The sequence below is a fragment of the Gavialis gangeticus genome, unplaced genomic scaffold (assembly GCF_001723915.1).
Source record: "Gavialis gangeticus isolate Ggan-Ray unplaced genomic scaffold, GavGan_comp1, whole genome shotgun sequence".
Lineage (NCBI taxonomy): Eukaryota > Metazoa > Chordata > Crocodylia > Gavialidae > Gavialis > Gavialis gangeticus.
Window position 1 is genome coordinate 150705182 of NW_017729032.1, and position 12582 is coordinate 150717763.

The 12582-nt window shown below is 42.4% G+C and overlaps 1 protein-coding gene across 2 annotated transcripts in view; it reads right to left on the bottom strand.

The window, feature by feature from the left end:
- NPAS2 (neuronal PAS domain protein 2) overlaps positions 1-12582 on the bottom strand; it is a 92931-nt gene that overhangs the window by 69056 nt on the left and 11293 nt on the right. The window contains exon 4 of one of the 2 annotated variants that reach the window (XM_019525427.1): positions 8771-8860. The exons of the other annotated variant lie outside the window; for it this stretch is intronic. Coding sequence (XP_019380972.1) covers positions 8771-8860 — 90 coding nt within the window. The remainder of the gene's footprint in view (positions 1-8770; positions 8861-12582) is intronic. 2 annotated transcript variants of the gene reach the window in all.

A 12582-nucleotide genomic window follows, 5' to 3' on the forward strand; every position in this document is an offset into this window, starting at 1 on the left:
TGTGAGTTCAGGTCTGCAGGCATGCACATTAGAACTAAAAACAGAATTCCTTGATTGGCCAAATAAAATATATACTAGGAAGCAAATATCCCACAAATCACACCTGAGTCATAGGAAATGATCAGCAAGCTAATCTTAGAAATCTAATCCTGTACCAGATCCAGCAGACAAGTTGCAGGTAGGTGACAAGGGAGACAGCCAAGAGTGTAGTCACTAAGTCAGTCACAGACACAGATGATTCAGTTTGAGAAGTATACTTTATAGTTTTGTCCAACAGTTCTGCAGGTATCTTTTGACAAAATAGTGGAGATGTCTACACTAAACACTTACTGTGCTTAATAACACTGTGCAGCAGCATGACAGTCAAAAACTATGCTAATATGATACTGCACAGTGTTAACAGTCTACTGTGCAGTAAGTGTCACAAAAAAACCATGCCCTGGCACTACTGCGTAGTAACTGTAGTTACATTTAGTTAGTACTTCATTAAGCAAGTGCTAAATTAAATACCCAGTGACTACAGCGCATTAATGAACATGTAGACATGTCCAGAAAGACACATTGCTGAATGAGGCAAGTAAACCAGACAGAAGCTGTATCACAGAAACTACTAGCAGAGTGCCAAAAGAACCATGGTGCTGCATATCTATGTGGCAATACTTTGGAGCTATCGTACATTTTCTGGTTTGCAAATCCTGTCACCAGAAAGATCTAAGTATTTATTCACACTTGATTGCAGGAACCAAAACACCAACTGTGCCCAAATGGGTCACAAATGTATCAGTCCAAACCAATACAGGAAGACTTTATTTAATTGCTACATATGTTCTACATAGCTCAAAAAATCTGTGTAATTTCTAACATAGCCCTTTTTCTCTTTTCTGTTAATCTTGGAGGATTTGAGTGCCTAATTTAAACTGCTGGATGACAAGAATTCAGAGACTGAAATAAGAGGATTTCTAGCAAGTTGAGGGTGGAGGACAGGGAATAGACAGGCCTCCCTTGCAATGCCACGCTGCTTGTAGCAGGCAAACTGAGTTATGCTCAGGCTCTTAGCATAACTTTAGGCCTTCCCAGAACTAAGCAATTAAATTATATAGAGTGCCTTATAAGGTGCTGGGGAAAATGAGTGCTGTGATTGGTATGATGGGCTAACTAGGTACAGTAGTTTCCCTAAAAGGAAAGTAAACCAAAAAGGGAATAGGATTGGAGCACCTTATCGAAAAAGATGAGGTAAGAAACTTGAGGATTGGTCAGTTTGAGATGAGAAAGTTACAAAAGTAGTGGACAAACAAAGAGACAGTGTGTGTTTGTGTCGCCACCCTGGGAAGACAGGAGCAGCCTTGGAATTCTTGCTTTGGGTAACAAGGAATCCAGAAACTAACATCCCACACACCCAGCAGAGGATCTGAGGCTGGTACCACTGAAGGTCACTGTTGTAACATCTAAGGAACCACTCGCCAGCAACGTTCCCTCTAAGGCTTAGCGGTCCATGAGCACGCTGCTTTGGTCCGTGAGTGCGCTGCTTTGGTCCGTTCCTGAACTGGTCTCATCCCGCCTTTTGGTGTGCTGAACAAATTATTCTCACAACATTATTTGGTAGAAAAGAGTCTTGGAATACCAAACTATATATATTCTATATTTTATTTTTAAAAAATTAAAATATAAAACCCTACCAAAACAGAAATGTTTATGCATAATTCTCCACCTGAGGAGAGCATGCAAAAGAGAATGAATTTCATGTGACAGACATAAATCACATCATTTAATATACTCTGTAAAGCTCTCAAGTACTGTGACACACTGAAGGTATGCCTGGTTTGCCCTATCTGGCAGATTTCGTCACTCTTACAAAAATTATCAACACTGACTCTGTGCCTCTGAAGCCTTTGAGAGCGGCATGGAGCCTTGTGAGTCCTGCTACTGGACAGACAAGGCAGCAAGGAGGCACATGGCATCGGGGCTTGGGGCAAAGCCCGCCCGAAGGGGCTGGGGAGCAGAGCAGTTCCCCAGAGCTAGCAGAGCCTGCATGGTGTCCGGCTCTGTCCCAGCCCCAGCCCCTGTCCCCACCCCTGCCTCGTCTCAGGGAAGAGCCACTGCCAGCCCTGTGCCGCTTTCTCTTCCCGTGGGGATGCCGGTGTGGTGAGGAGTGAAGCGCAGCTAAGCAGTAACTTACTGCTGGCCTCAGTGCCTCTGCCACACTCCAGGTTTCTGGGAAGCCACAGCCCAGCTCCTCTCTGGGCAGGTGTGCAGCATTAAAAGGTTAATGCACAGCAAGATTTTTTTTTTGTGCATGGCCATGCAAGCACACATGCAGTTTAGAGGGAACCTTGCTTACCAGGTTGTATTGCAAGGATAATTATCTTGTAATAAGCTTAGGGGTTATTAATAAAGTTCACTTGATACCAGATTGGATGAGGGGCTGTGTCAATCCTTGGTGGTCTCTGGTAAAAGGAATCCTGGGGCAACACTGTTCAACCTCTCCCTGCTTCTTCCACACCCAACCCTCCTTTGGATTGGTCTTTGATATTCTGATACTAATCTGTCTTCTAAGGATGCTACCACTTCACTCTAGCAAGAATACAGTGCACGAATGTTTGTTCATGGGGTTGTGTCCTGATGTATTTGAGGGTACACTCCTAAGTCTCTGGCCTTTGCTTATGACAATAATCCTTGGAGAGCAGTTGCAAATTGCTGGTAAAGATCCCTGCCTGACCCTGAGAACAGCTACAAGTAATAGCTTTAGGAAAAGGGTGTCTTTTCTTGTGTTAACTATATCGCATATCACAGTATGTAAGACAGAAGATGGCAGATCAGGGCATTGGATTAGATGACCTCTCAAGGTCCCTTCCAGCCCTACTTCTTTATGATTCTATGATAATACAGAAACATGCACAATCTATTATGAATGGCATGAATGGATCTAGGATTTTGAAAAGGGGGTGCAGATAGTGAGGTGCATCATGGCATATAACATAACACCATTTTGCTCTGGGCAAAAAGTAGAATCTTTACTAATATGATAGGGCCCTAGAGCTGTATTGTTCATGTTAAGATCAACAAGAAAACAGATATAACTTTACTGCAATGTGCATAAATTCACTATATCATAAATTCTGTATTTAAAACACAACAAATTAGGCAACAATCAAAAGTTGTTTTTTAGTCCTCTAATCATTAGAATTAAATGTACATCTCTTTCAGATTCATAAAACAAAATCCAGCTGTCTTGAATATCTTGACTGAATCTAATGCTTCACTGAAAGTTATTTCCACACCTACAGGCTTGGCAATGCCAACCTGACCAGCACTACGAATGAAAGGGACCTGGGGGGTAATAACAGACCACAGTATGAACATGACCCAGCGGTGCAATGCTGTAGCCAACAGAGCTAACATTACCCTGGCATGCATCAATCAATGCTCTCCAGAAAAACCAAAGAAGTGATTCTCCCATTCTACTCAGCATTGGTGAGACTGAAGCTGGAGTACTGCGTCCAGTTCTGGGCACAGCACTTTAACAAGAATGTGGTAAAGCTTGAGAGAGTCCAGAGAAGAGACACCTGTAAGATCAGAGACTTGCGTGGCAAGCCATATGAGGAAAGGCTGAGGGATCTGGGACTTTTCAGCCTGAAAAAAGAAGGCTGAGTGGGGACTTGGTGGCAGCTTACCGCTACATCAGAGGTGTACATCAAGGGTTCAGTGAACAACTGTTCACCAGGGCACCCGAGGGGAAAACTAGGAGTAATGGTCACAAACTCCTAGAAGATCGTTTCAGGCTCAACATTAGGAAAAACTACTTCACAGCTAGGGAATCAAGACTGTGGAGTAAGTTCCCTCCAGAGGTGGTGCAATTGCCTACCCTGGAAATCTTCAAAAGGAGACTGGACAGTCACCTTGTTGGGGTCACCTGACCCCAGTTGTCTTTGTTGCTTGGTGCAGGGGGCTGGCCCGATGATCTTCTGAGGTCCCTTCCACCCTTACAATCTATGAATCTATGAATCTACAAACCTGAATCAATGCTTACCTGAGTTAATGCTTTTAGCAAGAGTTAAAATGCTTTGCAAGGCTGTGAAATAGGAGCTACATTACCAGGAGCTAACAGAAAGCAGAATTACAAAAGAAAAGAGCTTGACTGGTGGAACATTACGACCATTAAAAAGGAGAAGGGGTTGTTAACACCAGTAGAATGAAGAGTTTAGAAGAAATCAGATAGATTACAATGAACCATATAGACAAATGATTCCTTCACTGTTGCTTGAATAGAAATGCTGCTGCAATTGCCAGGCAATTAGTTTTAAACTTTGGGTGGACCAGGAATCAAAGTGGAGGGGTGGGGGATGACTGCACCACTGCACCCACCCTGGATCTGCCCCTGATGAATGGTATCTCATGTTGTTGTGAAACACTTCAGGCTTTGGGCAGACTTAGTGGAATATTGTCACTGAGTGATCACCAGTTTTGGTGCAAGGGTTCTACTTCTATTTCAACCGAACCTAAAAGTGGCACCTACATCCTGTAGGAATGGGTAATTTAAAAATACAACAAACCAGAGCAGGAATTCCTTGCATAAAATAACTGTAGGCAGGGTTCTTACTTTAAAATATTTCATTCTAGAATGTCAAGGAAGCTGCATAAAAACAGAATGGAATTTATTTGTTCTGACTTCAGAAATGTATAAAACCAATCTGGTCTTTCACATCTTTGCTGAAATAAAAGATCCTCAGCATCTTAGTAATAGCCCCAAGGGGTCCCTGCTCTGTGTCCTGCCCACTCATGCCTTCCTCTTGCCCAGAAAAACAGCAGTACTACAGCAGTTCCTTCTGCAGATACAGAAAGAGGAGGCTGGGCTTGCCCTTTAAGCAATGAAAAATAGCTTATAAACAGTTTCTGAAGGCACACAATATAAGCTATAATTGCTTTTAAGATAGTGATTTGATCCACTTTACAATTATAAAATAATATAGGCAGCCTGGGACTAAGTTATCTCACACTAAGGGTGCATGTGCAAAATGTGCCAGCTAATTGCATGTGCAATCAGATCTTGTAACAGATGTAGCCATTTGTATACTTTATGCATGCAGAATAATTTATTAAATTCTCAGCTGCCTTCCTTTGGGTGCACAAACCTGTTTGGTAAGGTTGTTTTACACACTGATTTTTTTTAATTGATTGTATACACTCAGGGCCAGATTTACACTGTGCTTTATGTCTAGTGATACTAGATGTGTATTCCCGTGCCTAAACGTTAGGGACCCATAGAATTCAGAGACATAAACTAGGGGTCAAATTTCCCTATACTTAAATGGGGAGGCCTAGAATTGGTATTTACCATACTAACCATGTTGGGCAGAGAGATGACTAACCAGTCAACAGGAAATGCTGACAGGATGTGTCTGTAATCTCATCTCTTCCACAGACTCAGGCAAGCAGATAGGTGCCTAGGAGAGGCTGGGATTCCCAGCTGAAGCCCCTTCCTAGGCTTGAGGCATATCTATACTTCCCTACCCTAACACTGTACTGAGAGGCTCTGCATCCATTCTATGGAAATTAGCTCCTGAACTGAAAGCAGTAGAGCCAGCTTAGTGCCACAGTGCACACATACCAATAAACTCTTCTAAGCTGCACTCAGTGGGCAGTAAGAAATGCAAGAGATAAAGCAGGCAAGGGGGAGACTGACTCTTGAGGCCCATTAAAGACAAGCACTCACCTGGGAAGAAGGGAGTCCAGGCTTCTAGTTTCTGCTCCTGCATCTGCTTATGCTTTTTTATGCAATACATAATCACAGGACAAACTGCATAAACAGTACTGGGACCAGGGACCAGAATCCAGAATTCCTTTCTGCCTAGTGGTCCCACTTCAACAGGATAGATGTTGGGTTCACCCAGGCTAGCTTTGCTTCTAGCAAGGTGGTTAGAGTACTCTCACAGGGGTGGGAGATATAAAACTGAAACCTGTCAGATCCAGGGGAGCTTAGAACAAGCCTTCCATTTCATAGATTTCATAGACATGAGGGCTGGAAGGGACCTCGGAAGATCATCGAGTCCAGTCCCCTGCCCCAGGGGCAGGAAGTTAGCTGGGGTCAAAGGATCCCAGCATGATAGATGTCCCCAAGTGAATGTTCTAACTAGTAGATTATTATGTACAAGGAAGCACCATCACCAGCCTTCCTAGGGAAGCAGGCTGTAGGTGCTGAAGCCAGAGTTCATAGATTCATAGATTGTTGGCCTGGAAGGGACCTTGTAGGTCATCAGGTCCAGCCCCCTGCACTAGGCAGGAAAAGACAAGTGGGGTCAAGTGATCCCAGCGAGGTGACCGTCCCCAGTGAGGTGAGTTATTAGGGGAATTCTAAGGTTGCCTACAAGATTGGGCCCCTTAGGAACACAGGCATATGGAAGTATAATATCTGAATCCCAAACAGCTTTAGGAAAATTTCAGGCACCTCCTACCTGCGCAGTTCAGCCGAGATAGCTGTGCCTCTGGGCACGCAAAGGAGCACCTAGAACAGTGGTTCTCAATCTGTTTGCCATAGTGCATTTGGAGCTCTCAGTGTGTTATATGGGCCACACCCACACAACTTACTTCCATTTATGTGTATCCATTTATAAATATTTTAACAGGATGTCACATGGGCTTCAGCACTGCACTGACTGGACTGCATTGTAGCCTGCATGCTGCAGGATGAGAATCACTGACCTAGAAGATACTGGGCACCTCAAATTTCTGTGAATGGCACTCCCAGACTCATGTGCCTAAATTCCAGATGTGACTAGGATTCCTAGGTTCCATCGCAATACAAACCAGAAATAACAACACCTCAGTTTTCTTATTTGGGACTGGATAATTTGCTAGAAATTACTAGCACATGGGAATAGCTGGTTTTACATTTAGGGCTCTGATTTAGGGAAATGCTTAATTCCACCGTATTCACATAGAACTTAAGTCTTCAGTGATCACATCTACATGAGACGCTGACTGAGACGCCCAAGACTACTGCGCAGTAGCATCATGTAGCAGAAACTGTGAACTACCATGTAGTCAGCGTCACAAAAAGCCAGTCTTCGGTGCTACTGCACAGTAATGTGGGCTACTTGCAGTCATTTAGTACTTGTATAATTTTACAAGTACTAAATGACTGTGCAGGAACCCATGTTACTGTGTAGTAGCACCGACTGGCTTTTTGTGATGCTGACTGCAGTTGCCCAAGACTACTGCGCAGTAGCATTGCATCATGGTTTATACAAGTACTAAATGACTGTGCAATAACAACAGCGCAGTCAGTGTCTTGTGTAGATCTGGCCAGTGAGACTTAAGCATCCCCTGAAGAGGAATGCTTTCCTGAATTTGATTCAGTTTCCACTAGAAACCAGAAGCAAAAAAGGGAAAAGAAAGATAAAAAAAGAAAAAGGAAAAAATTTCTCCCCATTACTGAGACAAACATCTCATAAGACTTGAAAAGTGCAGAAACCGCATGGAAAGAAGCGGGTAAACGAAGGCCCAGCAGATTGCAGGACAGCATGAAGGGCTCTCTTTCTGCCCACATGTGACAGAAAAGTGGTAGATTACTGAGCTCCTGTGCTGTGGAGGATTAAAGAAAATGAAGTAGGTGGATTTAGCTACTGCGTTACTGTTGCATAGCAATATTCCTGCATTCACCAGGAACCTCTTTATTCCATCATACTTGTTTTTCACTTGAGAAGAAAATAATTTCGGATCATATTATAGCATGGTAGGATATGTTAAAAATATCTGATGTGATGTAACCGATTTGACTAAAGTAACAGAGGGAAAAACATAACTGCACTTTTCCTACGCAAAAGAAAAGGAAAAAGAAAAAGGAATGTGTAATAGAAGTATTTATTGGCAGGGAATTTAGAGACTGAGAACTGAACTATTAAAAAAATAAAAAGAAGGATGGACTGATGCCTTATTGTACCACCAAGCCCATACCAGATTATCAAGAGGAGCAAAGTTAAAAAGCAGCCCCTTCTCTCTTGTTCCTTAAGATAGACTCAGCAAAGCATAGCATAGCTGTTTCTTCCTAACACCCAGTAACCCTTATACACAGAATCACAGAGCACCAGCTCCACTCTACCATCATCCTCTTGGGAGCAGATTGCATTCCTTTAGGAGGAAGGATTAAGCAGACCTTCACCTCCCTTATAATTTGATGCCATTTTTTCAATTAATTAAGGATGTCATCCTGTTCCACTGAATTCAATGGCAATCTTGCTTTTCACTTCAATGGAAACAGAATCAGACCTCAGCAAACCCATTAACATGCCACTGCCCTTACTTGTACCATCCCAGCTTCTGTAAGCCATTTTTTTAATTTTTTCTTAGAAATCAAAGATGAAAAAATTCAGTCAGGTCATCCTGTCCCTTTCGCTGTCGGAATATCCTCCCGAGCTTTGTCCAGCCTACTTTTAATGCTTCACAACAACAGGGAACTGAAATGTATGAATCACACTTGAAGGACAGAAACCTAGCTAGATAATTTTTCTCTTTCTTGAAAATCAACATTTCTTATTTCATCAAGAAAAAAAAATCACCACAAGGCAGGAAAAAAATTCACATTTTCATGAATATGTTTCCCCTATTTAATTAGTCCTAGAAATAAACAGAGGTCCTAGCCTGTGTATGGGTTCACAGTGAATAGTCTTACCAATGTCGATGTCACTCACTACTCACAATATTAAGCACTACATTCAGTTCTTGATGTCTGACCCCATAATTTGTATTTACAAAACAGCACATCAGAATTACTCACCGGTAAATGTCCAAGGAGAGGTGTAATGCTGTCAGAGACATATATGATGCTTCCATCTGTGGTTACTGCTATAATGAAGCCATCTAATGCCTAAGGGAAATACACATGTAGAGAAGACAGGGGGATATACTCAGATAGTTTCATTGTCCATTTTACCTTACCACTCTATTGTTATTAGGTTGTAGAGACATCCTCTCAAGATGTGGAACAGTAATTCTGATTTCACAGTCTAACTTTGCTTATACAACATTCTTTGTAGTATGGTAAAAATATATATATATTAGCTGAGGCAACCAAAGGCTTGTGGGAACAGTTCATGTATATATCTTTAAATAAAGCACACATTTTAATCATGTAAAATGACTAAACTTGGATTCTTAGAAGCTATTAAAAGAAACATTTTAGCTTTGTATAAATAGCAAAACATCACAAAAGGATGTAGCACTATTTCAAATGGTAGCTCTCCACAAAAACATTAATCTCCATTTCTGTTAATGTAAACTGTATATTATTCTGCTTTCATGTAAATAAAAGAAACATAAGGGATCAGATAAACTGTAGCCTCAGTTTGAACTGATTTTAAAGACTACAGTATTAGATTATTTATCAGGAGTGACATTACACCTGAGCAGAGGACCACAGTAGGGCTGTAGCAACACTTAGGTCCCACATAGCAGTAGATTCTCCAGCCCTCATATTTAAGTGAAGCATCAGCCTCTTACCAGCTCTCTGTGCAGGAGATTCTATTTAAAACTATTTTCCCCCAAAGCCTGTAACAGCAGGCTCCATTTTAAGCGAAACCTCCTGCACACGTGTCTAAACCAAGGTCTCATCTACTCCAACAGCAAAAAACCCACAACAAATCAAACAAATTAAGAAGCGCTTACGTTATGTGCTCAAATATAATTCATAACTCCCACTGACTACTGTGGGAGCAGGTTTGGAACAATAAATCAATTCATCTAAAGTCTGAAACTGCTGCCTGTCGTTGTAGTACCTGAATAGCATCAACACTGTGAACATTAACTAACTGGAACAGAGCTCATGTGTGTGCTACTGAATATACTTGTTTACAGCACAGGTAACAATCAGATTATTGTGACAGCCAAGTCACAGTCTGTATACCAAATCTAGGGAGTACTATCACTTGATGATGCTACACTGCAAGACCCCCAAGTCGAGACAGTCTAAGGGGTTGATCTTGTGAGCTGCTAAATATTTTTATCTTCCACTGAGGTCAAAGAGAACCATGGGTGACTTGGCCCCTTGCAGGAATTCCCAAAACACTGAACCAACACTATCCAGCTTCTAAGTGGCTGGAGACTGCACACTAACCACAGGCCACAACAGGATAAGCCATGGGCCTCCCTGAGTCGCATGCAGTACAAACAACCCTGCTGTACCACATGGGTGCCCCTTTCCACCAATGCACCATGAAAGCTCTGCCCCCTTCGCTGCTGCACTGTGCCCCTTCCAACTGCTGTACTGTGCACCTACATGGGCACAGCCCCCCGGCCCACCACTGCACTGCATGCCTGCACTGCCCAAGGCTCGTCCTCAGCTCCTCTGGCACAGCTCTGCCCCAGGCCAGCTTGCAGTTTGAGCTAAAGCAAAGGAGGGAGGGGCATCTGGGCAGGAGCCCAGGAATTGCATTTAATCGCACAAGGACCACATGTGGCCCCTGGGTCACCAGTTGGACAGTGCTGTAAGAAGTAAATGTTTTTAAAAATGGTAGTTTTTGAACAAACAAACAGCTTTCCTCATTTCCAGGGCTGCTGAGCACCCGCAACTGTTTAAGTGTATGGGATCTGCTGGTGCACGCCAAACCTTTGAAAATTTGGCCATTAAGTTCAGTGGAAAAGGGCAGAGCGTTTGCAGATGTACTGAGAATCTGTTCAGTACCTCTGGAAACCCTCTTGCTCTTATAATTTAAGTTTGGTTTTGTTAAATTTAGGTGCAGGTAATGTTTTTCTTTAGTACATTCAAAATGTTTTCTAAAAACATGATTGCTATTAACCCACGGAAAAGATAAGTGGTTTTGCAAAGCAGCTGGATTGTGCATGTTACTATGGTGAAGGGTTTTTTTTATTAGAGGCTTTATTTCATATCTGATGCAAATTATACAAACTGACTCATCTGAATTTCTGTGGTAAAATCAAGCTAATGTATGCAGACATAATTCTGTTTTGTTATTTATTTGCAAATAGTCCTATTTAGGACAGCAAATCTCTCATTAACGGTTATTCAGCTGTAACAATTCAAGATGTACAGGTAGGGTCTAATACTGCTCCTGTTTAAGCTGACTGCAAATTCCCCACAGTGGGTACTATCAGGAAAGCAACCATTTTACTGTTGACTTTCCATTTGTTCTTTTAGGCTATTGCTTGAAGTGGGCCTCAAACTTTTATAACTGGACAGGGAATAATATCAAACAGAATCTTATCCAAACGTTAATGAAAAAAGTCTTTGTGGGGGGGAGAGGAGTCATGTGGAAGGGAAGCAAAAAAGGGGGTGGGGAGAAGAAACAGAAAAAGAATAACTGACTTACTAGATCAAAAGGATGACCTGATATTCCCTCAGCACTAGCTCACCAATTATGAAGACTCATAGTATTAAACAGGATATGGTTATTTATATGATTAAAAAAAATTAATTTACTCATGTTCAAATCTTTTCTTGACAATTACGATAGTAGAATGCAAAGGCCACTAAATCATCCAGACATTCATGTATTCCTATCTCAAGGAAACATTTGGTATTCATTATAAAAGAATGTATGTATGCAAATTCCTGTGCATTGAAATAAGAGTGTACAATTATGTTGTTTAAATGTGAATTAAGGGTCTCTTAAAAACTGGTGTCCAATATATAAGGGATGGAGAGCCATATAAATAGGAACCTACCTAACTCATGGTGAGAAAAAGCAATTTTCGTGGCTTGGTCGCAGCGCAAAGAGCCAATTTCATGGTTATTTGATGGTTGCCCTGCCTCTTGGTGCTGACTCGAGGAGATTCTCCACCCCGTAGCACTGACTGGTGGAGAGACTCTGGGGGAAGGCGGGATGAGGGGGTGACCACCATCTTGATTGCTGGCTGCTCTTTGTGCAGCCCTGCCAGTCAGTGCTGATTGACAGAGAGGCACAAGGGGGCAGCTGCCATCTTGGTGGCTGCCTTTTGTGCTGCCCCACCCAAGTAGGTTGCAAGGCCAGGCCACAGGGGCAGCAAGGACTGCTGGCTCCCAGCGGGGAGCCAACATTTTATTTTTAATAAGATTTTTTTTTGGTTGCTTTCCTGGAAAATTGTGGCCAATGTCATCTTTTGCAGTGATTGTGGAGATTGCTGTTTTTCATGGTTTCCACGAAATTTACAAAACTGTGATTTAAGTAGGCCCCTACATATAAAATCCCTGGATGGATACAATAGCTGCAAACTAACACTTGTGAGATACACAACTATTAATTCTTTTCAATTTCATAAAGTGGTTTTCAAATTTTGTTCCATGGAACCTTGGGGTTCTGCAGAGATTGGAGAGAATGGCAGAGCAGGCTGGGAGGCAGTGCACCACCGCTGTGGGGACAGTTTGTCTGGATCAGCATCAGTCTTTAGGATAGAATAGGGGTTCCCTGACAGAAGAAGGGTGTGAGATAGTGCTCATGCTAAGCAAGGCCTAGCATAATTACCAACGCACTAAAACTCCCAGAATGCTTCAAGGAGGTTGAGAAGTCAACGGTCGACATTCTGGTGATCACTATCTGACCCTTGAATAAGAATGCTGACAGTCTGATAAAAATTGCAAGCACGCAGCTTCTATTG